The sequence below is a fragment of the Lontra canadensis genome, unplaced genomic scaffold (assembly GCF_010015895.1).
Source record: "Lontra canadensis isolate GAN:19392208 unplaced genomic scaffold, GSC_riverotter_1.0 scaffold59, whole genome shotgun sequence".
Classification (NCBI taxonomy): Eukaryota; Metazoa; Chordata; class Mammalia; order Carnivora; family Mustelidae; genus Lontra; species Lontra canadensis.
Window position 1 is genome coordinate 7787934 of NW_022631053.1, and position 26576 is coordinate 7814509.

The window sequence follows — 26576 nt, forward strand, 5'->3', positions numbered from 1 at the left end:
CTGAACACTACCTCTTCCCTCCTGCCGCCCCCCTCCCCGCCCCCACCCTGTTCTCCACACAGCAGCAGCCCTTCCTTTCAATTCGCCATGTTGCTGCTTACAGTCTCCTTCCAGGTTGTCAACTAAAATCCAGATGAGGGCTGAAGATCCTTCTCAACTCGAGGACCCAGTGTGTCTAGTGGCAAGAGGATGTGCCATCATGGTTAAGACTCAAGCACAGACTTTCAGTTGAGACCTGAACAGGAATCACTTCCTGGCTTCACCTTTCACCGCCTTCTGTCTTAAATGAACTGGGCCAATTCAGCCTCTTGGAATGTGCTTTCTTTTTTACATAGAGAGGATAATATGCAACTGAGCAGTTGGAGGGATTAAATGAGACAATATTTATGTGTAAAGTGCCTAGCAGAGTAGCTGGCAAGGAGTAGAAGTTCAAGTCACTGCTCTTGAATCCAATTCAAACAATTCAAGACTGCTAGGTAACTGCAGTCTTTGGGGTGCATAGAAACTAGCAAATAAGTTAATCAAGGGATAAGCTTGAGATCAGATGCTCTCCAAACAAATATTGGTGAGGATACATTCTACCTATAATAAGGTAAAGATTTCAACAGCTTTTGGAACTACGCTCAATTTACCTACCTTGCCTGTTTAGATTTCTCCCCTCTCCTTTTTTTTTTTTTTTGAAGATTTTATTTATTCATTTGACAGAGAGATACAGAGAGAGAGTGTGCACAAGCAGGGGGAGCGGCAGGCAGAGGGAGAAGCAGGCTCTCCCACTGAGCAAGGAGCCCCATGTGGGACACAGTTCTGGGACCTTAGGATCATGCCCTGAGCCAAAGGCATACGTTTAAGCAACTAAGCCACGCACGCTTCTCTCAGGTTGCTTTTCTTATTTATCAGAATTATTGTGTCAGGCAAGGTGCACACTACTTAAAATTACTTAAAATTAATAAGCTCCATACTAAATTAGCTTCCTGTAGGAAAGAAGGGGGGAACAGCCAACATTTTGAGGATGTGTAGAATATTCCCATGATGTGAGTACAATTAACCCTCTGTTTTACCAGTGGGGAAAACAGGACAGGGACAAAAGTGAAGCACGTAGGGCAACAGTGTCAGAGACAGAATTTGAATGCAGGTCTGTCCGAGGTAAGCTACCATCATTTCGTCCCCTTCTGTTTGTACAGAATTTTCGATTTCTCAAGTTTATTCAAGAACATACCTTCTAAATAGTGTTTCCAGGAAGCTATTGCTGAACTAATGAAAACCACTTATGGCCATTTGAAGGGATAAGGGATTTTAATTATCAGGGATTTGAAATTTGGTTGTCCTCTCACTTTTCCAGGAGTGGTTAAAAAAACAAAAAACAAAAAAGCGATGGCTATTCCATTCAGTCTGCCCGCTTGAAAAGCTCCAGGTAGATTAATTTTTGAATTATGATTCATCTTCCCTTTCCTGTTTTGATGGAACACGGAGACTGAACGATTCCTGTCAATAAAGAGTTCGAGTTTCCACCCTGCAAATTCGCTCTATAATGACAGCCTAATTGACTGAGGCGCAGGTGGGATTTCCTGACGCCATTTTAAGGAAACACAACTCCCCTGCAAGGAAGCGCCCAGTTAAAAGGGTCTATGCCCGAAACAAAGAGTAAGCAAAAGAAAGGAAAACGGGCCCGGTTGCCCAGTCCCCTGCATCCTGTTCCCTCGCACCCCACTGCCCCCGGATCTGGAGCGCCTGTACGCGCCCAGACAGGTGCGCGCTCCGACCTCGGCACATCTATGAGGTCGCGTCCCACCCAGTCCCCCAAACAGAGCGCCACAGCACCGATCTCGGGGAAGGCTGGCGAGGTCTGCGGGTGCTGGATCCGGAAGAGGGGAGGCACCTCCCACTGCGGGGTAGGGACAAAGGGTTTTCAAAGGTGCTCATGCGCCCCGCTCCCCCAGCCACTGCACAACGCCCCCGTGGGTTCCCCCGCCAACCCGGGCCTTCTCGGCCCGGTGCCCGGAGCCAACACACCGCTGCAGCGCGGCCCGCAGCTCCAGACACCGCCAGCTGTTCGCTGGGCTGCGCGGACCAGCCACTCCCGCGGCCATCCTCACGCTGCGCCCTTCCCACAATGCAACTCCCCTGGCTCCCTCGCCCCTTCCGCGCTCTGGCGTACCCCGAAATGGGGCCCCATCGCCCAGCCCTCCTCTCCTCCGGCGGCGCCCTCTTCGTCGCTCCCACTTCCATCCCCAAGGGCTCCGGGTCTCCAGCCCCCACCGCAGCCGGGTTCTGGGCCCGCTGCCGGGTCCCCAGGAGGGAGTGGGGCAGGTGTCCAGGCTGCGCGCCGCCTCTGCTCCCGGTGCCACCGTCAGTGCGCCCAGCACACTCACGCCCCGCAACCCCTCCCTCGCCCCTTCCCCGATGCTCAATCTCCGCCAGCCGCGGTCGCTGCATCCTCTAAGAGCGGCAAGAGGGAAGTCGCGAGGCGCGGCCGCCAGCAGAGACACCATGTGACGGGCACCGCTCAGTGACAAGCAGCTTTGGTTAAAGAGCGGGCGCGCGGGAGGGGAGGCGACGGCGCGCGGGACGCGGGACGCGGAGGAATGGCCTGACTTTCCCCTTTAAACCATCACGAGCCATGGATGTGCAAAGGCGACGCGCCCCCCAGTAGGAGAATGACTGCGATTCGAGATCCTCCGTGCCAGAGCGTGTGGATGTAAGTGCGAGGCTGGCGAGCAGAGTGTGGGTGGGGGTTGGCGGTGGGGGGAGATTCTGATGCAATCGGCCCCGAAAGGAGGAGGAGAGCCAGAGAGCGCGGGCTGGGGCGGCCACGCCGCTCCGCCTGAAGGTCGCTGGGAACCTCCGCCCTTCACCTTCCTCGGAAATCCGCCGCCGCGTGTGAACCCTCCCCGCCCAGCCCTCGCTGACGGAGGCCACCTTTTCCCCGCCGCGGCAGCCAGACCTTGACACAAAGGACATCACACGGCCGGGGGAATCCCGGAAGGGCGGACACCTGGTCCCCTTTTGCCACTTTTCCCTTCATTGCCCAAGGTAAGGCGATTTTGCTTTTCCTGGGGGAGCCAAGGGAGCGGCGGCAGGGAGGAAAGGGATGTTTTGGATGCAAGAGGAGGCGGTAACGTACAAGACACCCATGCGGGCGTGGAAGGAAGGAGTGCGCGGTTCTACCCGCTGCCTTCGGATTTTGCTTGTATTAAATACGGGAAAAGTCCAGGCGTCTGTTCTTCCGAACACACGCGGCAGCGTAAGGGGGCGCAGGGGCCCCTTAATTCACCTTTGCGTGGGCTGTGGCTTACTTTCTGGGTCTGTTTTCATAGCGGTAGAGTGTGGCACGCGATCTGGTTAAATGATACTAGGGTCGGGGACCACGCGGGTCTGGAGGGAGAGTGCAGCGGACGGGAGGGCGCTGCTGCATACCCAAGGAGTGCTCGAATCCGGACATTTGGGGGGAATTTCCTGCGTCCGCAGGGCCCAGAGGAGAGCATGTGATGCCCCCGGGGGTGTGCGTGCGGCGGGCTGGGGCTGGGGTACTGGGCGCCGCGAGGGAACCGAGCCGCCGAGCGCGAGTAAACAGGAGCACGTTAGCAGCCCCTTCCTCGAGCTCTGCCCCCTCTCGCAGCAGCCTAGAGTAGGAGGATGCAGGGGGAAGATTACTAAAGGAAGCTGGCGGTGATTCACTGTCCTTTCCCGCCCTGAAGAGGTGCTTTCCAACAGGAAGAAGGGGAGAAAGAGAAGTGCTGTTCTGAGAGCTGGATTCCGCGGGAGCTGGCGAACAAAAGGCCACCGCTCGCGCGGGGCCCGGGCGCGGACTGCCCTCGGCTCCTCTCCCCTTCCCTCCTCCTGTCCCCGGCGCCTCGCTCGCGTCCCTAAACGTGGCCACAAAAGGCCTTTGAACTCGCCGCGTCGGTGCCGGGAGGAAAGCGCTCCTTCGCCCCAGTGCGCGCCCTGGGGCGCCCGCCACCCCCATAATCCACGTCCCTGAGGGTCTGGCTCCTTAGCGTCCCCTGGGACCGCGCAGATTATGGGGCTGCCCTGGGTGCTGCTTCCCTGCGAGGTCGCCCGCCCCTGGATTTAGGGTGAACTGTGATCGGAGGATATACAAGAGCATATGGCGGCAAAAGGAATTTCGCGGTTGCAGCCTCGCCGCATTTCGAGATGCCTTTCACAGGCCGTCTCGGGCTTGAGAAGGTGGTGCTACAGTTGAGAGCCCTTTGTGTCTCTCTCTGCGGCGCGGACCCAGTTTTGATAGCACTGTTTCTTCCCGTGGAAACCTTACTGCCGCCAGGATCACGTACTTTCTCAGACGAAACCATGGTGATGTATGTAGTTAAGAGTGAAAAAGACCCCGGCGCTAAGAAACGGTATTTATGTGTATGTGTACGGGATTTGACATCTCTGCAGTGGAGTTAATTTTTTTAATACAAGGGGGAGGAGAGAATAAGGCTGTGGTTTGCAGACTGCAGAGAACGGCAAGGCTGTAATTTGTCACCTTGATAGAAGAAACTGTGCAGCAACTCGTGCTTTTTCTGACGTCAGAAGGACAACGGAAATAAAACCTGAGCTAGGTGGCTGGCTGGCCTCATTGTTGAAACGTCTCACGGGGTGGGGGTGGGGGGTACTCCTGAAATCTATGCGAAACAGTCAAGATGAGGCACTGATCCTGAATTTTGCTTGGCCCCAACCTCAAAATGGCTTTACTATTCCCGGCCACTTCAATTCTCAGCGTGTCAGCTTATGTATTTAGGAAACTTGCTTAGTTTGGTTTGAGGTCTTAAAACCTTGATGAAGTTTATTCACGGCACCCCCCCCAATATTCAATAAATATTTCCTACTGAGGACTTATTATATGTGACTAGATAAAGTTCGTGCTTGCCTTCTCTTGGGGGAAGAGATCGTAAATGCACATATAATGAATTTCAGGTACTTGTTAGCTTAAGGGAGAAATAAAACAAGATCATGTGATGGGGAGGGCACTTGGAATAGATGACCGTCTAGCAGGGCCTGTGTGGGAGGGTGACGTTTGTCCAGAGACTAAGAGGCCAGGCATCTGTCTATTCTAGTCTTGTATTTTTCCTCCCTCTGGATGACACTTGTGGGCAAAAACCAATCTTACTCCTTATTGTTCCCCTAATGCCCTGCACACAGTTACTGTTTAATAAATGCCTCTCAAACTGAGACCTTAGTCTCTCATTCACTTCTTTATGCTGCTGGTGACCACCCCTTCCTTTCTATATCCCGTGATCTGTTCCCCTTTCTCCCAAGGGAAGATGCACGAGGTTTCTTTACCCTGCCTCTCTTTCCCTCTTACCCTCTCCCCACTTCTGAGCAGTTACCAGGCCCTTGCAAATGCCTCGCAAACCTATCTTCTCACGTCCATTCTCACTGCCCAAGTTCAGGTCCCTGTCATCTGTCCTAGACATGGCAAAGCAAGCCATGTGTTGGGATACAAGGATCATGAAAGAGACGTGGAGGTGCCTTGAAGAAACCCGTGCTTCAGGCCAGCACAACACGTGGTGAAGGATGAAGCAGGGAATTCCTGAGGCGGAACAGCTTTCTGGTTGCTCTCCTTGGGTACCAGGCCCTGCTCCCCTAATTCAGTCTCCACACTTCCATGGGATCTGGATTTCTAAAACTCAGTTTACTTTTTTTTTTAAGTGACTTTGCTTCTAAAAACCTTGAGGGAGTTCCCATGGCCTAAAGTTAAAGTCTCGATTCCTTAGTCAGGCCCTGAGGACCCTCCACGGTCCGACGCCTCAGCTCTTTCCATCTTTCTCACAGTTGACCCCGTGCTCTCCCTGTGGTTTTTCTGTTTCAGCATGGGCCTTGATTCTGGGCTAGAATGACTGCTGTTATCCTGTGTATTTGGGAAGGCCTAGCCCAAATGCCTTTTTTCTTCCCTTTCCAAATCACTGTTCACTGATGATCTCTCAGCATTTTCATAAAGATATATCTTGTACTTTTTGCACTTTTATCACTCTAGGTGATGGAGGGCAGGAGATGAGGCCACACAGACTTTGAGTCAAAAGTAAATACTGGGTTTCAACTTACCAGCCCAGGGACATTGGGCAAATTGTTTAGCACCTCCAAACCTTAGTGGGTTTTTTTTTGCTTTTTGTGGGGTTTTTTGTTTGTTTGTTTTGTTTTGTTTTTATTTTTTTTTTTGAGTTTATTTATTTACTTGAGAGAGAGAGCGCTGGGAGAAGGGCAGAGGAGGGAAAGAGTCAAAGGGAAGGGGTGCAGGGGAAGGAAGAGAGAATCCTCAAGCAGACTCCCAGCTGAGTGTGGAACCTGACATGGGGCTTGATCTCAGGACCCTGAGACCATGCTCTGAGCTGAAATCAAGAGTCAGCTGCTCAACTGACTGAGCCACCCAGGTGGCTACCTTTGTTTTTCCCCCTTTGTTTTTTCATTTGTTAAATGGGAATGAAGATAATGATGATGGTGGTTATAGTGGTACCCATCTTACTGAGTTATCCTGAAGATTTAATTCAGATAATGGGTGCCAAGCCCTTGGCACCATGGTAGCACTCCATATGTCTTGAATTAAAAGGGACTTCAGGTATCTCAGCTATCAGAGGTGGTGGGAAAGTTGATCAGTAATATTCCCCTTACCTCCAATATTCTGTGCATATTTAATCACTTAAAACACTTTTCTGAAAATAATATCTTAATGGAAACTATGAAAGGTGGTGTGGGTGTGGGGGAAGGATGTGTGCAGAAGTAAGCACTTTCAAAATCACATCACTGACTTCAGAAAAAGACACCTTGGACCACTGACCCTAAACCGCGTCTTTTAAAAACAGTTACACTCACTTCTGAAATTTGATCACATTATAGTCATTGGTTTTCTAGTGCCCATCTCTGTGTTAGGGTTACTCAATAACAGTAATAATTCAGTGATCGGGATGGCCCCTTTGCCAGAACCAGGCTTACAATCAAGGAACTCTGCCTCAGGTGAAGTTCCAATGCGTCTTTGCCAATAATTAGCTGGGGGCACTTGTGCAAATCATATCACATTTTTATGCCTCGTTTTCTCATCTGTCCATTGCTAATAAATAGTGTCCAAGCTCACAGAGTGAGCTCACACACACACAGAGTTGTGAAGACACAATAAGAACAGACCTGAGGAAGCCCTTGCACAAGTTAAAAGAAGCACTTGAGATGATAATCATTTGGAGTTCAATGTGTTGCTAATCCACAGGTGTACGGGACGAGTTTAGATTAGTGATCCTCAACTCTGCCTTCGCATTAGATCCACTTGGGTTCTTTAATTTTTTTTTAAGGATTTATTTATTAGGGGGAGAGAGAGAGAGAGAATGAGAGTGCCAAGAAGCAAGTGGGGGGAAGGGCAGAGGGCGAGAATCCAGGCAGGCTCCCTGCTAAGCCTAGATCCCATGATCCTTGAGATCACGACCTGAGCCGAAAACATGAGCTGGACGCTCAGCCACTGAGCCACCCAGGTGCCTCCCCGCCTCACTTGAAGTCTTTTAAAAGCTACCAATGCCCAGACTCCATTTCCAGATCTTCAGATGTAGTCAGCCTGAGATGGAGCTCAGACTTGCGAATATTTTTTAAAAAACACCCAGGATGATTCTAATTACAGTGGCTTAGATTTTAAAGCAAACAAAACAAAGTCAGAATTTAAATGAAGCGCTCCATATGTTGTTTGATATAAAGTCTAAGTTCTGCTGAACTGTGAGCTTGACTGACTTTTCCCCTGATTTGACTGAACCAACCCATTATTGACTTCATGGATGCACAGCCTCGGGTTACAATTCACCGTGTGAGCGTTCCCAGCTGTACAGTCCTGCCCAGTGATACAGCCGGGGCCACATGAAGATTTAATGTGTGGATCTCAGTTTCCATCTTCTAGGAGTGATGAAGAAGATTGGAAAAGAAAGAGGCAATGGGAAGGAAAAGGAAAGGGATAGGCTCCGACCCAGGTGTGGGAGGAAGAGGCTGGGTAGGAGAGACAGGACAGACCACAGAGGAAAAGCTGTCTTTGATTTCTGGAACTCATTTAGTTGAGGCTGCACGCTGGTGGCTAGAAAGCCAAATAAAGCCTGTGGGTACATTTTGTGTGACCTACACTTTCCTTTAAAACTGTTTGAAATTAGTTGTCAATATCTAAACATCAGATCCTCACTTAAAAATTGGATTTCTGGCATTTATTTATTTTTTAAGATTTTATTTATGTATTTGAGAGAGAGCAATAGCATCAGAGATAGCAAGAGAGAGCACAAGTGGGGAGGAAAGGAAGAAGCAGGCTCCGGGCTGAGCAAGGAGCCCAGTGCGGGAGGTTGGGATCGTGACCTCGAGCAAAAGGCAGATGCTTAACTGGCTGAGTCACTCAGGCACCCTGATTTCTGGCATTTCTTGAAAAAAAATCAAAAGATCTGTCCTATTCCTACTGAAATAGGTGGGATACGTGTTCTCCAGGTTCTTAGGCCCAGTCTACCTTGCTCATTTGTCACATGTATGTGGGCTGTGGTTGTATTTGCAATCTATCCATAGACCTTAGTACTAGCACATTCGAATCCCCTGGAGAGCATTTAAACTATCCATGCTTGATCCCACCCTAGACCAATTAAATCAGAAACTGCTGTGTTTTAGGTTATTTTGTTTTAAACTCTCTGGGTGATTTCCTCCGTCTCTGTCTGGAACTGAGGACTTCCAGCTGAGTTCACCTATTCAGAAGATTTGCCCACAAGCCCATTTCTTTCTTTCTTTTTTTTTTTTTTTTTAATATTTATTTATTTATTTGACAGACAGGGATCACAAGTAAGCAGGGGGGCAGGCAGAGAGAGAGGAGGAAGCAGGCTCCCTGCTGAGCAGAGAGCCCGATGCGGGGCTCGATCCCAGGACCCTGGGATCATGACCTGAGCCAAAGGCAGAGGCTTTAACCCACTGAGCCACCCAGGCGCCCCCACAAGCCCATTTCTTATCTCTGAAAGCGATCCATTAAGAAACACTCGATAGGATCATAAATTCAGAGGGTTTTAAAACTGGAGATCTTGGAGAGAACATTGGTCAATCAGAACTTCCTGTCTTAAGGTGAGAAAACAGGCCTAGAGGGAAGAAAAAATTGTCCAAGGATTATTACATCATTTGGTGTTGGGGCATAGTGTATTTTATGATGTTTTCTATTTTCACGCAAAGGTGTATTTGTACTTTATTTGTGTAAATGATCTTTTTTGTTTTACATGCACCATTTTGTGATGCTTTAAAATTCTCATTATTTCTATTCTTTCTTGAATATTTTGTTGGGAACTACCTGTCATAGCTTGGATAAGCCTTAAAAACAAAGACAATCCTATCCAGTGTTTTAGTTCTTGATCAAAAACATCATTAGAGCAAAAACATACATGTGCCAAGAAGGAATTTTCTCAGAGGCTGAACTGTTCCAGGCTGTTTCAACGCTGTGTTTTTGGTAGTTATTTAAATCTATGAATTTTCAGTTAATGAGGAAGATTTTTAGTTTTGTGGTACCCACACTGCTCAAATACATTCACTGTTCTCATTTATTTAAGCATCATGGGGATTTTTTTTTTTTTTTAATGTAATAGGCAGTTTGTCCCATATCCAAAGTTACAGATTGACTTTGTTAACTTTGGAGTTTATCAGTATTTTCTTAGAGAAATCAGAGTTGTCTCAAAACATCTGAATATGGATAGGTTAATTCCCAGATATCATAGGCTGGCCACATTGATAACGGACATTTAAAAGACCACATAGGGGGTGCCTGGGTGGCTCAGTGAGTTAAGCCGCTGCCTTCGGCTCAGGTCATGATCTCAGGGTCCTGGGATCGAGCCCCGCATCCAGCTCTCTACTCAGCAGGGAGCCTGCTTCCCTCTCTCTCTCTCTCTCTCTGACTGCCTCTCTGTCTACTTGTGATCTCTCTGTCAAATAAATAAATAAATAATCTTAAAAAAATAAATAAATAAAAATAAAAGACCACATAGGAACCGGAAGAGAAGAGGAATTCTGGAACAATGGGTGCAGGTGTTGGGAGACTGTGAACAAGGTAGGATGCAGGGCTCCTCCTGTCCCAGGAAGTGAGCGGCTCATTCCCTGGCGAGCTTCCTTTGACAGGGGGCTTCTCTCCCTTGGTACTGCTGACATTTGCAGCCAGACAACTGTTGTGGACTGCCATCCTGTACATTGTATAACATTTCCCAGCATGCCCTGACCTCTCTTCCCTAGGAATCTGCAGCATCCCCTCACTTGTGACGGTCAGAAATGTCTCCAGACATTGCCAGAATTGTCCCCAGTAGAGAACCACTGCCTTAATTAATTCCACTTTCTCTGGACCTTTAGAAATCATGCCAAGAATTCCTAAACATTCCAAGCATAGTGACTGTGATGTTCATGATAAATACTTTCCGTTTATATAGTACTTTACAGTTTTAAATGTATTTCCGCACAATTCTCACATGCCCAGATTAAATGTGAAAGGAAGTAAGTGGCAGACTTCATGAAAACCAGGAGGTGAAGCTATTCATGTTACTTCCTTTATCTTCCCGTTTCTATTTTGTTTTACTGAGAAAGTGTGTTTGTGAGGATCATTAATATATTGTCTGCAGACAGATGATCATAGCTTATTTTTTAAATTTAGTCATCATTATTATTGTTAACGTATTTGCTGCCACCAGGTGCTAGGGAGCTACGCGGTCTATGACCCTTGTTTTCAAGGAGCTGAAATTCTAATTACGGAGGATGATACGTACACATGAAGACTATCAACATATGTAAGAACCCTTGTATAAGCCAATGAGTAATCTATACAAAAATGCTTAAAGAATCCATGACAGGTAAATAGTCAATCATGGGTTGCTCATTAAAGAAAGATATCACAGAGAAGTTTGGTTTGAAATTAAAAAAAAAAAAAAGCATGAAAACAAACAAGCTGGGCCTTGAGAAAAATGTACTCTAATAAAAATGGGCTTCACGGGGCGCCTGGGCGGCTCAGTGGGTTAAGCCTCTCCCTTTGGCTCAGGTCATGATCTCAGAGTCCTGGGATTGAGCCCCGTATCAGGCTCTCTGCTCAAGCACGGAGCCTGCTTCCTCCTCTCTCTCTGCCTGCCTCTCTGCCTACTTGTAATCTCTGTCTGTCAATTAAATAAATAAAAATCTTAAAAAAAAAAGAAAAGAAAAGAAATGGGCTTCACAGGAAGGGGGAGGGGAGCATGTTCAGGGCCAAAGGAATGGTGTGAACAAAGCAGAAAACTGTGTTAAGACTAGATTGACTGAGGGAATGGAAGGTTCAGGAGGAATGTCATTGGAGAGAAAATTAAAGAGCTAGTTACGAGCAATCTGGGATTGTGTTGTAAGGTTCCAGAGATTAGACTTCATGCTGTAGACTTTGGGAAATTATGATTGGCAAGAAGAGAAGAGGGATGGGCCAGACATGTATTTTCAGGAACAACCTGACTCTGTAGTGGGGAGAGGGCAGGGTCAGCAGGTAGCATGGAGGAAAGCCAGTTAGGATTGTGGGTGGGGAGGGATAAGGGGCAGGGAGGGGACATACGAAAGAATGTTGATGGAGCATGGTGACTGATTAGATAGTAAACAGCATTAAAGCCATACCCGGGCCCCAAGTCTGAGTAATGAGGAGAACAAACATCTTTAACAGGAATAGCAAAGCTGATGTGTGAGGTCAGCGATGTGTTCAACTAGGCATGTGGAGTTTGAGGTAATGGCAAACATCCGCATGAAGAAGTCCAGCGGGCCCCTGGTGTCTAAAAAGAATTTGTGGAAATTTTTCTGAGCTGGAAGGAACCTGAGAGATCCTCTCTCCCTCCAGCCTTCTCATTTTACAGATGAAGAAACATGTGACATGTTAAGTGACTTGATCTTTATCAAGTAGTATTTATGAGGGAGATCCTATTTCATAATGCAGAAGAATGCCAGTTTTATGAAATGAAAAAGACTGGGGAAAAAGTCTGAAAGATGCCTTTGTGGGATGGAACCTGACACTCCGGGCTTGAAACATTAAAAAAGAAAGAATTTGTAGTGTGTGCTAGAAGGAGGAACCCCTACCCTCCAGGCGGGAGAAGGAAGTTAGCCTAGAGGCAGTGCTTAGAAGCAAGTGGTGGGGAGTGGGGGAGGTCAGGAAGCCATGCTCCCTGCCTGCCGCAGAAGGAGTTAAAGAAAATGAGAACTGAGAAAGGGCCACCTGCCTTGACCGGAAGTGGTAGCAGTAGTAGCAAGTATAGTCCCAAGTAGTATGAGGCACTGTTGCAGGTGCTGCCCATGGAGTCAAGCATGGACTCTTGATAATGACTGTTTGAGGTGGGTATTCTTCATCTCCAGTTTACAGATTCAGAAACTGAGGCAAAGCGACATTAACCTACTTGCCTGGGGTCAACAGCTCCTGAATGGTGGAGCCGGAATTTGCCAGTTGAGCATGGTTTCAGGGGAGTGATGAAGACGGGAGCAAGTTGTTCAGGTTGTTGGCAGTAAAAGGCTGGTGGGGGCTGGTATTTCAAGGTTACAGACAAGTCACTTTCCAGATATGGAGCTGAGAGTGATTGGCAGAGGGCAGGGGAGCTCTTGGAGAGGAAGTGGTGATACAAAGTGCTAGCAGAGTTGTGACTTGCATTTGGTTAAGCCAGTCAGAGTCTTGAAGAAGAGAGAAAATGTCTTTACTTTGAGATTGCTTACAGGCTCCTAGGCTTTTCACAACCAAAGGCCACTTTTATTATTCCCCATCTCCCAAAGATCATTTTCAAAGATTTCGAGTATCAATTTTAAGCTTTTTAAAAAGTTTTTATTTAGGGGTGCCTGGGTGGCTCAGCGGGTTAAGGCCTCTGCCTTCACCTCAGGTTATGATCCCAGGATCCTGGGATCGAGCCCTGCATCGGGCTCTCTGTTTGGCAGGGAGCCTGCTTTCCCCTCTCTCTCTCTGCCTGGCTCTCTGCCTACTTGTGATCTCTGTCAAATAAATAAATAAAATCTTAAAAAAAAATAATAAAAAGTTTTAATTTAAATTCAATTTAGTTAACATATAGTGTATTATTAGTTTCAGAGATAGAATTTAGTGATTCATCAGTTGCGTACAACACCCAGTGCTTATTACCTCAAGTGCTCTCCTAAATGCCCATTACCCAGTTACCTCATCCCCCATCACCTCCCCCTCCAGCAACCCTCAGCTTGTTTCCTGTAGTTAAGAGTCTCTTATGGTTTGTCTCTCTCTCTTTTCATCTTATTTTATTTCTTTTTCCTGCCTCCATGTTCCTCTGTTTCATTTCTTAAATTCCACATATGAGTGAAATCATATGATACTTATTGTTCTCTGACTGACTTATTTCACTTAGCATAATACCTTCTAGTTCCATCCATGTTGTTGCAGATGGCAAGATTTCACTCTTTTTGATGGCCGAGTAATATTCCGTTGTAGATCTACACCACATCTTCTTTATCCCTTCATCTGTTGATGGACATCATCTGGGCTCTTTCCATAGTTTGGCTATTGTGGACATTGTTGCTATAAACACTGGAGTGCATGTGCCCCTTCAAATCATTGTCTTTGTATCCTTCAGATAAATAGCTAGTGGGAGAGTTGCTGGGTCGTAGGGTAGTATATAGCAATACAGGGCTTTCTCAAGAAAGAAGTCTTAAATACACAACTTAACCTTTCACCTAAAGGAGCTGGAACAAGAAGAGCAAATAAATCCCAAGTCCAGAAGGAGAAGAGAAATAATATAGATTAGAGTGGAAATCAATGATACAGAAATTAAAACAAAACAAAACACAGTATCGTGTTTTGTCAACAAATCTAGGAGCTGGTTCTTTGAAAGAATTAATACGATCAATAACCCCTTCACCAGACGTATCAAAAAGAAAAGAGAAATAACCCACATAAATAAAATAATTAATGAAAGAGGAGCGTTCACAACAAACACTGCACAAGTACAAGCAATTATAAGAGAATATTATGAGCAATTTTATGCCAACAAATTAGACAATCTGGGAGAAATGGATGCATTCCTAGATACGTATGAACTACCAAAACTGAAGCAGGATGAAATAGAAAACCTGAACAGACCTATAACCAGCAAAGAAATTGAAGCAGGAATCAAAAATCTCTCAACAAACGAGTCCAGGACCAGATGGCCTCCCAGTGGAATTCTACCAAACATTTAAAGAAGAATGAATACTTCTTCTGAAGCTGTTTCAAAAAATAGAAATGGAAGGAAAACTTTCAAACTCATTTTATGAGGCCACCATTACCTTGATCCCAAAACCAGACAAAGACCCCACCAAAAAGGAGAGCTACAGACCAATATCCCTGATGAACATGGATGCCAAAATTCTCACCAAGATACTAGCTAATAGGATCCAGCAGTTCATTTTTTTTTTAAACATTATTTATTTGACAGACAGAGATCACAAGTAGGCAGAGAGGCAGGCAGAGAGAGAGGAAGGGAAGCAGGCTCCCCGCTGAGCAGAGAGCCGGATGTGGGGCTCGATCCCAGGACCCTGAGATCATGACCTGAGCCGAAGGCAGAGGCTTTAACCCACTGAGCCACCCAGGCACCCCGATCCAGCAGTTCATTAAAAGGATCATTCACCATGACCAAGTGGGATTTATTCCTGGGCCACAAGGGTTCTTCAACATCTGCAAATCAATCTATGTGATATACCATGTTAATTAAAAAAAAAAAAAGTACAGGAACTATACGGTCTTCTCAATAGATGCAGAAAAAGCATTTGACAAAATACAGCATCCTTTCTTGATTAAAAACTCTCTGCAGTGTAGGGATAGAGGGAACATACCTCAATATCATAAAAGCTATATGTGAAAACCCCACAGGGAATATCATCCTTAATGAGGAAGTACTGAGAGTTTTTCCCCTAAGGTCAGGAACACAGCAGGGATGTCCACTACCACCACTGTTGTTCAACCCAGTACTGGAAATCTTGGGCTCAGCAATCAGACAACAAAAAGAAATAAAAGGCATCTAAAATGGCAAAGAAGTCAAACTTTCACTCTGCAGAAAACATGATGCTTTATGTAGAAAGCCCAAAAGATTCCACCCAAAACCTGATGCAAAACTGATAGAGGAATTCAGCAAAGTCGCATGATATAAAATCAATGCACAGAAGTCAGTTGCGTTTCTATACACTAGGATTTGTTTTAGTTGAAGTGTAATTTATATGTGATGCAATATCCAGATTGTAAGTATACTGTTTAATGAGTGTTGACTACAACTTTAATATATTAATTTATTTCCAGTTTTTATTACTGAAAGAAATACAAAATTGCTGGTCAGAATTTAGGATCATCACAGCAAGGTAATGCAATCTAGCCTAAAGCAAGGATACCTGACATTTTAGTCAACTTGTTTGGCTTGTTTGAGGCCTTTTGAGCTACAGAAAGCAGCTCATGGATTCATGTTATCCAAGGACCTCAGATGGGCAAACTGCCTTAGACTTGAGAAGAGATGGCAGGAAGAATAGGACCATCATTGGCCTTAGGCCTAATGCTTTTTCAAAACTACTGACCTAGCTAGTGGAGCTAGGAAAGGTTTAATCTTACTGGTTTCACAGAATAAAAAATTCATGACAATTTTTAAATTAAGTGTGTGTGACTGGATATGAAGGCATTATTATTTTTTTTTAGGTGGATAGTGATCTGAGGTATTGTTTTATAAAAGCATTTTTTTCAGAAATAAGTGCTGAAATAGTTACAGATGAGAGGATATCTGGGATCTGCTTTAGAATAATTCTCTGTGATGGTGGGGGTTAAACTTCAACAAGACTAGCCTGAATTGACAATTGTTGAAGTTGGTTCATGGGGACTCATTATTCAGTTCTGTCTACTTGCATGTATGTTTAAAAGTCCCCATAATAGAAAATTTAAAAGGGGGGGAATAAAATTATGAATTTCAGTTAGGGTTTAGTTGCATGTAGCCGAGATCTTTCTACGTATGTTAAGTGAAAGGGATTTAATACAGGCAATTAAGTGCCTATGAAATTGTCAGAAGAGACGGCAGGACAGGCCCTAGGCTGGGTCTCTTGGAATAATTACTGGAATACCACCACTTAGAACTAGTCCGGAGGGGAACCTCTCCTTGTGCCTCCATCCGGAAGCCAGGGAACCGGGAAGCCAGTTTCTCACTGTCTCAGCTGCAGGATGCGGAAACACACCACGGGACCTAAATCTGATGATCAGGAATCCAGAGCCTCAGTTGCTGGTTCCAGAGCCATCTGCACCTGCTAGAACTGCATCAGCAAAATGGAAGTCTTACCCCACCCCCCACCTTGCTCTCTGCTTGGTGGGATCCAAATATACCTAGAATCCCGTCTGCAAAAGATCATGGGAAATGTAGCTCTCAACTTTCCATCATTACAGAACTGGACTAAGAGGAGTAGGAACAAATACCGAGCAGGCCAATCCACTCTGAAGTATATTAGCAATTGAGACTGAATTTATCCCCAAAAGTGATTTTTGACTTGGCTTAAGTGACAATATATTCTTTGGTTTGTCTTTCCCTCTATAGTATTTTATTTTATTTTTATTTTTATATATATATATATATATTTTAAGATTTTTTTTTATTTATTAATTGGACAGAGATCACAAGTAGGCAGAGAGGCAGCAAGAGAGAGAGGGGGAAGCAGGCTCCCTGCCGAGCAGAGAGCCCAATGCGGGGCTCGATCCCAGGACCCTGGGATCATGACCTGAGCCGAAGGCAGAGGCTTAACCCACTGAGCCACCCAGGCGCCCCTATATATATTTTTTTAAGTAGGTTCCACACCCAGCGTGGAGCCCAGTGTAGAGCCCAGTGTGGGGCTTGAACTCACGACCCAGAGATCAAGACCTGAGCTGAGGTCAAGAGTTGGATACCCAAGCGTGCCCCGCTGCAGTCTTTTAATCAGCATTTACCAGAGCTGTAAATTTTCCACTACTCAAGAACATGTACCTTCCTCTCTCTGCTCTAACGAGGTTCATCTGAATGGTCATGCAAGGCTGTTCTGTGTACATTTGGCCAGTGCTATTCCCAGTACAAGTTATGTCTTCCCAATCCACTGGTCTAAATCCACCTGGTTTTAGACATAGTTCAAGTCCTAACTTTGTAACACCTTAGCTCGTTGCTCCAGGCCCCCCCTTTTTCCCCTTCCTTCCTGCCTGCTTGCCTGCCTGACTTCTGTACATCCGTATCCGTGTATACCTCCGAAATCTTTCTGGATTTACTCTTTGTTCTGCCATATAGTTGGGTCTCTATCATGCAGGTATTTGTCTTTCTTGCTTAAATAGGGTACAAGTAATGTAAGCCTAGACAAGGTTCTCTGTATGTCTTCTTCTCTGATAAATAACACCATGAAGAGTAGAGACTTATGTCTTTTACGTTGGTACTCTTGGTAAAATGTACCAATCAGCATACTGAGATAATGCTTGCTTAAGAGTACCTCGCAAGATTGTGGTAAAGGACCAAAGATGTTCTGTGCTGATTAAACTTTAATTTGTAACCCATTATAAATGTTGAGAGAGTGTAATTATGATTGAGCTAACATCAAGATCTTCACAAAGTGACCCTGTTAGGCCTTTTCATTAATTGTATTGTCTTATAATCACCTCTGTATTTCAGTGAAGGTGTCATTCTTTGCTTCTTGAACTCAACCTGCACTTCCTGCCAGTGCCGTTGACCATGATCTCCTTCACTGAGGAGTCTCAGCTCAGGCCCCATCTCCACCTGTCAGTCTCTTGTCTGCTAAGCAGGGTCACTGTCCAGAAGTAAAGGGTTGGTTGTCAATTTACGCACAGTCCCGCAGAGCAGCAAACATTTGCAGCGATGGTGTAGACTTACGTTTACTATCTCCGTGTAACTCGGGATAGGAGATGGTATCTTGTTAAGCAAAAAAATATGTGGGGCACCTGGGTGGTTCAGTTGTTAGGCTTCTGCCTTCAGCTCAGCTCATGATCCCAGGATGCTGGGATCGAGCCCCGCGTTGGGCTCTCTGCTCAGTGGGAAGCCTGCTTCTTCCTCTCCCACTGCCCTTGATTGTGTTCCCTCTCTCGCTGTCTCTCTGTCAAGTAAATAAATAAAATATAAATATATATATATGTGTGTGTTAAAAACTGTATGGTATGATTTCCATTTTTGTAAATGTATACCTGTTTTTTATTTGTACACTTTTCATTTCACAGATATTTATTGAGTGCCTACTACGTGCCAGGCACTGTATCTATGTGGGTAGAAAGGCCCTGGAAGGTCATATATGTATACAGTGATCATCTTTGTGTGCTGACATAACAGGTAACTTTTTTCTGTTTACTTGTGTCCCCTTCATTTGCAAAAATGTATTTTCTAATTTTTTCTGCAAAGCTTATATTATTTATTAATAAGGAACTAATATGTTTTTAAAAAACATTTCTTGGGACACCTGGGTGGCTCATTCTGTTAAGCTGCTGCCTCCGGCTCAGGTCATGATCCCAGGGTTCTGGGATCGAGTCCCACATCGGGCTCCCTGCTCAGCAGGTAGCCTGCTTCTCTCTCTCCCTCTTCCTGCCTCTCTGCCTACTTGTGATCTCTCACTTTCTCTCTCTGACAAATAAATAAATAAATACGATCTTTTAAAAAAAAATAAAAAAATTTTCTGTTCTACAAAATGCTTATAATCTAATTCTACATGAAGTAGGTTAAAAACAGTCTAAAATCCCAATATTAAAAAAAAAGAGAGAAAAGAGAAGAGGGAGCTAGAGATGGGGGAAGAAAAAGAAGGAAAGGATAATGAAGAAAAAAGGAGAGGAAATACATCAGAATCTAACAGTGGACCAGTTTTGGGTGGTGGGATCTTTTTTACAATGTCTGTTCTAATGATTCTACGGTGAGTGTGTATTAGTTATAGAATAAGAAAAAAAAAATTCTTTCTCAAGGACTGGTCTGAATGTGACTTTCCTATGAAGCTGCTTCAGATTCTTGAATTTGACTTTCTTCAAACTTTGAAATCCTTCATTACTGAGCCTTAATAGATAGATGATAAATTGCCCAGAGAGGAATTTCTAAGTGTGGCCTCAGTCTTGGTAAGAGGTGTCACTAACTTTAACTTACCCCATTTTGCAGCTTTCATTTTCAAGAATGAGTTAGATTTCAGATAGGTTATTTCATAACAATAAAAATGTATTTTTAAAAAAGGAGATTAGGACACAGACAACACAGAGATAGCAGCAAGACACGTGAGGACACAGAGAAGGCATAGCTATCCACAAGGCCTCTGAAGAAACAAAGCTTGTTGACTCCTTGCTCTTGGACATCTAGCCTCCTGAACTGTGAAAAAAAAATGTCCTGTTTAAGCCAAAGGAAAAAAACATTTATTCTTTGTGATGAACTTAGTACTGGTATTTGCCTAATACTGACGTAATTTTAGTGGCGAGGATGTCCTCTGGTTCTTTTTATGCTTTTGCCTTTTTGCCATTTATTTAAATGACTATATAACTTGTACACACACATATGTATTGATACAAAAGTTTAAATTCAAACAGTGGATTCCAGATCTATGATTAGTCTACTTTTCCTCTCCTCAGAAAATTTTTGTCTCATGTCCTATTTCCTACCAGTCTGTAGAGAGGAAAGGACACAGCCCAAACTGCAAACACCATCCACTGAATCAGCTTCCCACCAGCCCCATAGGATCACTTCAGACTCTGAGGAAGCTGTACAGGAGAGAGCCAGTGTGGCAAGACTGCTGGAAATTACCCAGTCTAGCCCATCTGGACAGCTTTCATTAAGGCGGCCAACACGTCAGAGTGTGTGTTAGCACACTGCAACTTGGGTCAAGTAAAGCCAGGTTGTAAACACTGTTGCTGTGTGAAGGCACTGAGAACAATTAGTGATGGTCCGGTTGCTAGCCTTACCAGCCTCCTGCCTAGAACAATCAGCCCTGAGCCACCAGGTGTGCCTTTGCCCAGGAGACTCGAGGCTCGTCTCTCTCTGCCCTGGCTTTCTGCTGTCCAGGAGAGGCCCTGCCCGGTAGGAAGGTGAGTCTCTCAGAACCTGAGGTATTAGGAAGTACTTTCTTTCTTACTTGCTTGCTTTCTTGCTTCCTTCCATCCTCCCTTTCTCTTTCTCTTTCTTTCCTTCCTCCCTCCTTTCCTCCCTCCCTCCTTCTCTCCCTTCCTCTTTCTTCCTTCTTTCCCTTTCCTTTTCTCTCTTTTTTCTTTTCTTTTTCTCTCCTCTCCTCTCTTCTCTTCTCTTTTCTTTCTTCCCATCTTTCCCAGAGGGCAGTGAGAGTGTCTTCATGAGCAGGGGACAGAGTTGCCCCCCTCTCTTTGGGGGTGTGTAGGGAGCTCTAGGCCGTCACTTCAGGGTTCATTTACCCTGGCCCCAGATGGCAGGGGCGGTCTCTAGCACACTTAGGGCCGCAGGCTTCAAATGTACTATAATTGGCTTTGTCTCCAGGATTTCCCACCCATACCTCCGCATCCCTTCATTTGGGGGTCCAGATTCCAGAGGACAAGCACAGGGGGAGGACACGAACAGAGGTCTCTGGCACTGGGGGAATCTCCCTGTTGGAAGTTGTAAAGGATCCTGGAAGCAGGGGCATTTCATGCTAGATAGGAGTCTGTATGAACAAAAAAGAGTACAGTATGGCCTGGTTGTGGGAAAGAGAGGAAGAAAAGTTCTAAAAAATTATCACTCTAAGGTATTGCCTATGGGTCTGGAAAATTCTATCAATGAGCACAGTGCTTCTTGGGATATACTAGGGTGCTTAGCTGGGCACATCAGAGTTTTTGTTTGTTTTTAAAGATTTTATTTATTCATTTGAGAGAGAGAGAGCTCACAAATAGTCAGAGAGGCAGGCAGAGAGAGAGGGTGAAGCAGGCTCCCCGCTGAGCAGAGGGCCTGATGGGGGCTCGATCCCAGGACCCTGAGACCATGACCTGAGCCAAAGGCAGAGGCTTAACCCACTGAGCCACTCAGGCACCCCCACATCAGAGTTTTGACTCTTCACTAGGCAGCTTATGGAATTCAGGATCAGACAAAGTATTATTCAAAGGGGTTTGCCATTGGGAGGTGAAAAGAAAAACAAACTTACTGGCATTCTGCCTCATTCCACGGCCCCTATCCCCTCACTGAGATGACCCCTTGGGGGCTCCTCCACCTACACAGGCTCTGCTTTTCAAGTTGTGTCTAGCTCATCTTGGTGGCCACCTGTTTCTTAATTTGTGATGCTTTGAGTCCGAACCTCTTCCCCCCAATACCATGGAAATGTATGTCCCCGTCATCCACGTGGGAGAGACTGTGAACTCTGCAAGTTGTTCCTTTCTGGAGAGGAAATATAGTTTTAGGTGGATTAACCTAAATCCACCGAGTATGAGTTTTTAATTCCCTAATTCCCTGACACAGAGTGATTTCACTGAAGAGATTGATTTAATCTCTTGCAGTTGATGGATAAAGTGTTTGCTAAATTTCAAACCACAGATTTGTCCTTTGCTGCTTGACCCCTCCCCCAGGTTGCATCGTTGATCCCGCATGATGCCATTTATTGGGGATCTGCATTTTTATTAAACTGGGCTTGCTAAATCTGAGGTGCTTTTGTGTCTGTGTAGTCTGTACCCACTCTGTGTGTGTCCTGGGATCAGGTGCATTAAAATAAAGGCATCACTTTCATTTTAAATGCACTGTTCCATTAAAGGCATCTATATTGGCCACTGTGGATGTGGTATTCCTGTTAACGTGCACACAAGAGCATGGGACAGGACTCCTTTTGTAGTTAAAATGGAGAGAGATTTATGACAGGCATAAAATTTAGAAAGGAGCTTCCAGGGGAGCCTGGATGGCTCAGTCGTTAAGTATCTCCCTTCGGCTCAGGTCATGATCCCAGGGTCCTGGGATCGAGCCCTACATCGGGCTCCCTGCCCAGTAGGAAGCCTACATTCCCTCTCCTACTTCCTTTGCTTGTGTTGCCTCTCTTGCTGTTCCTCTCTCTGTCAAATAAATAAATAAATAAAATCTTTTTTTTTTTTTTTAAAGGAGGTAAGCCTCCATAACTTGATATACAAAGATGGCCTTAATGCATTGGATGGCAAAATGGACAAGTTATCAGGAAGTTAACTTTGTTAACTTTGTTTACTTGTAATGGTTTATCTTTCACTGGTGCTGATAGTCGTATGTTTAAGTAGTTTTCGTTGTGTTGTTTTCTAGGTCTGTCAAGCTTATATTTTTGCTGCTATCCATTTTTAATACACTCAGAACAGAACTTGGACGAATTTTTTTGACTCCGGATACTTTGTAAACATGATGCATTTCAAAAGTGGACTCGAATTAACGGAGTTGCAGAACATGACAGTGCCCGAGGACGATAACATTAGCAACGATTCCAATGATTTCACTGAAGTAGAAAATGGTCAAATAAATAGGTAAGTATTTTTGCGCTAACACTTTCAAGCCCATGAAAGAAATGTCTCTCAAATATTATTCTGGTTTTTGATTATTCTCCTGAATTATTCATTACTAAAGTTATGCTCCATTTGAAGACGTAATTTGAATTTCTTATGTGACATCTGTTGGGCCTGGTCTGCAATAGCGGAGGAAGCAAATAGGAAAGTAATTTATTCATCCTTTCAAATCTTTCAGTTGAGTCTAATAAAAATATATAAATTCGATGGACCCCAACCAGCCCTAACTTTTCAAAAGCTCTGTGCTTTTGAATCAGACTGACTGCTAGAACTTCAATGCTGAATGTGAGCGTGAACGGGCATCATCTGCCCTCACCTACGTTGTCACCCACCAACGGTCAACAACCCCTTTGCCAATGATCCCATTTCAAAACTACAAATCCAGCATTATAATCATCATTTATAACACAGATTTTAAATAGTAATAACCAGAGTTGGGGCCCAGTGGCTCTCTTGAGAAACTGTAGTAGAAACTTAGTACATGAAACAGAAAGAAAAGATAGCATGAGTGGGAGGAGGCAGGTGGGAGGCAGGTGGGAAAAGTGTGCCCGTGAAGCTCTTGGCCCCAGCTGTGACCTCAGCAGGTCCTTGCAACTCTTGGGTCCTGTGTTTCATAAGTTAGAAGAGTAGGGCCAATAACTTTTTTTTTTTTTTTTTTTAAGTGATCTGGGGCATTCTTTGACATGTGGATTTTGTAGCCAGATATAGGGGTCATTTCACAGGAAGTTCTCCCGGTTGGGACTTGGTGATGTGGTTTGTGGAAAGCATGTAGCCTTCTAAAAGGCCAGGGGAAGAGAGTGGAGTAGATAGCACCACTTATGAGAACACCAACAATGTACACATTTGGGGGGTGTTCAGAAGGAAATTGGGAAACATATGTCAGCTAACCAGATACCTTTGTGGAAATTATTTCTGGAAATCTGCTCTCCTTTCTTCTGTGCTGTGCAGTTGGAAGTCCAGCAGAGGACTCGGGGGCCGTCATTCATGAACTCAAGTTCCAGCTCTGCCTCTTCTCCTCCCTTTTTCCTTCCTTAAATGTTCTTAGAGGTGAAGTGTGCCACCCAGACACTTCCTCATTATCATCCAAGTACCAATCACTGTGTTGGGATATGTCTTATGGTTGGACCCAAAATAGGCTTCTTGCACCCTTTCTGAGTAATTATCAATAGTAAATTCCATTTCTTGAATGTCAGGTGTTTTTACATTTATTGACATTTTTCCTTATGACTTGCAAAGCTTTCTTATGCAAATAAGGAAAATTTAAAAATGCATTTTACAAATAAGGAAGCTGAGGCTCAGAAATGAAATGACTTGCCCAAGGGTACACACAGGTCTGTCAGAAATGCCTGTCTTTCTGCTCTATTCTGCTGCCTCCAACTATAATCCTGGGACATGGATGAAAAAAAGAGTCTTTACCAATTTTATTAAAATACCAGTGCTATCTTAAGCTCTGTACACCCAGAGTGTTCTGTAGTCACTGCTGACCTCCACTTAACAGGGGATGGGAGTCTAACCATTTCACAAGTAGGACATTTTGGTTGTATAATAGAGCTTCATTCCTGAAGCAGTGCAAACCTTTGAGGACCTTAAAATGAGTCATTATACTATTCAGTTCAGAATCTGAACTTGATCTTTAAAAGTTGTACTTACTAAACTAAGAATGGTAGGCTTTTGAAGAGATTACAGCTTGTAATAGCTGGAAGCACCCATTCTTGCCTGTGGCTTGGGCACCTTGCCTGGGTGATCTCATTTCCTCCCAGACTGTGACTAAGGCAGTACGCAGGGACAGCGGGAGCGCTGGCGGGTGTTGACCACTTGCTTTGTGGAATCTGGTTTTGCTACTGCAAATACAGTGTGATGCATCTCTTTGCCTGACACAGTTCATGAATCTTGCTTCCTTTCTGGCTCTAGGACAATTCAAATTAAAACCAGCATGTGACAACATGAAGCCAAAACAGGCAAATGGAAAAGACCAAAAAAAGACCCCCATCATGATTCCTGCAGAAGCTACACCTAAATACCTCTCCCTCTTCTTGTGGCTTTTTCACATGGGGGCGAGGGAAGCAGGCTCAATTATGGGAATCTAGGAGGGAGCCCTCTGCCAGAGCAGTGAACTTTTAGATCACAGAGTCTCTTTTTAGGAAGCCAGAGGGACTGTTGAAAGCAAATATTGATCTTTGCTTACCTGGCAGGTAACTGATAGCTTTGCCTGGAAACTCCCCACTAGGATACTCTCAGAATCATCTTTTTAAGTTTAGTTAAAAATAGAGTAGAGCCATGTGGGTATTAGGACTCCTGCCCTTATTCCAGTTCAGTTGTTTTACTTCATGCCCTAATTTTTGGGTTGTAGTCATGGAAATCTATACTTGAAACAGGAAAACCTTTCAAAATGTCCACTAGGCCTGCACTGCTGACATTTTAATGTGCACGCAAAATGCCTGGAAACCTTGTGAAAATGCAGATTCGGGTTCGGGAGGTCTGGGACGGGGCCTGAGATTCTGATTTCCAGCCAGCTCCTAGGTGATGCCCATATTGTCGCTCCGGGCACCACACTTCAGAGTAGCAAGCTCTAGGCTCTTTTTCTAGATATGAGCTTCTTGGCAGAAAGAGCCGTCTTAATCATCTTTATATCTCTTATACCTTGTAATGATATGATAAGAGTGCCTGGGACAGGATGGATGTTACAAAATATTTGTTAAATGAGAAAAAGAGAGACAGACACACACATACACACACATACACACACACACACACACACAAACACACACACGGAACCATTAGTGCATGGTTTAGAATTAGATTTGAATTGAATCCTAGCTCGATCACTTCTGTGATCTCGTGCTTTGAGCCTTGGTTCCATCCCTGTGAGACAGGGATAATAATAATAATTGACTTCATGGGATTGTTGGGGAATAGTAAATGCAATACTCTTCTGCTGTTTGTAGGTTAAGAATTCAGGCTCTGCCTCCAGCCAGCTCAGGTTCAAATCCTGGCTCAGCAGTTTAGTTTTTAGCAATGTAACTTTGGTCAAGTTACTTAATTTCTTTAAAATGGAGCTAATAATAGTACATGGTATACGATACCACGTGTAAGTATTGTGAAAAGAGATGATAAATCCATGTAAAGTACTTGGCAGAGTGTCTGGCAATAGTAACCCTTTTAGTAAAAAAGTAGAAAAGTCTCTATCAATCGTAGGGCAACCCTCTTTCTTTGGGAAGCACTTCTCTGTTCTCCACCCCAAGGAATAACAATATCGATTTGGATGGTGGCTGGTTATTGTTACTTTAAAGCAGCTGAAATATTAAAGTTGTTGAAACATTAGTAGATTATTCTAGCTGTGTCCATGCAAATATTCATGTATGTTGTCTATTATTGTTCTCATCTCTGTGCAGAGGTAGTGCTGTTATGACCCCAGAAGCATCTAACAAAATTTGAGAGTCTTTCAATTAAAATTTTTCTTGAAAGGAACTGGGGCAGCTCTTGTCACTATACCTTCACCAGCCTCTGTTTGCTTGTTTTGGTCCCTCTATATCTTTCAGAATTTATGTCCTAAATTTGTCTTACTTGGAAGGGCCCTTGAAAATGTAATATCTTTTCTACATATTAAGGAAGAAATTTCCACTATTTCTTCCTATGCTCAGTTTTCATGTCAGAAAAGTCCTTCCTTGCTTTAACAGCTCCTGTTCCAAATAAAGTCTGTTTTCTTTTCAGTAGAGTTTACCCGTCAACTAAGGCTTTATTTACTTCCCAGTCTTCTCTTTATTTAAAAAAATTTTTTTTTAATTCAAGTATAGTTAGCATACAATGTTATATTAATTTCAGGTATGCAATATAGTGATTCAGCAGTTCTATACATTACTCAGTGCTCATCAAGATAAATGTACTCTGAATCCCCTTCACCTATTTCCTCCATCCCTCCAGCCCCGCCTATTCTGATAACCATCAGTTGGTTCTCTATATTTAAGATTCTGTTTTTTGTCTCTTTATTCCTTTATTCACTTGTTTTATTTCTTAACTTCTACATATGAGTAAAATCGTACAGTATTTATCTTTCTCTGACTGACATTGTACTTGGCATAATACACTCTAGGTCCACCATGTTATTGCAAATGACAAGTTCATTCTTTTTTGTGGCTGATAATATTCCATTGTATGTATGTACCTTGTCTTCTTT

At 44.4% G+C, this 26576-nt stretch overlaps 1 protein-coding gene across 1 annotated transcript in view; it reads left to right on the forward strand.

The window, feature by feature from the left end:
• The first annotated feature begins 2728 nt into the window (after nt 1–2728).
• SLC38A1 (solute carrier family 38 member 1) overlaps nt 2729–26576 on the forward strand; it is a 69054-nt gene continuing 45206 nt past the window's right edge. The window contains exons 1-3 of the mRNA XM_032876963.1: nt 2729–3030; nt 18152–18260; nt 22149–22363. Of these exons, the coding sequence (XP_032732854.1) occupies nt 22242–22363 (122 nt within the window). The 5' untranslated portion in view covers nt 2729–3030; nt 18152–18260; nt 22149–22241. The remainder of the gene's footprint in view (nt 3031–18151; nt 18261–22148; nt 22364–26576) is intronic.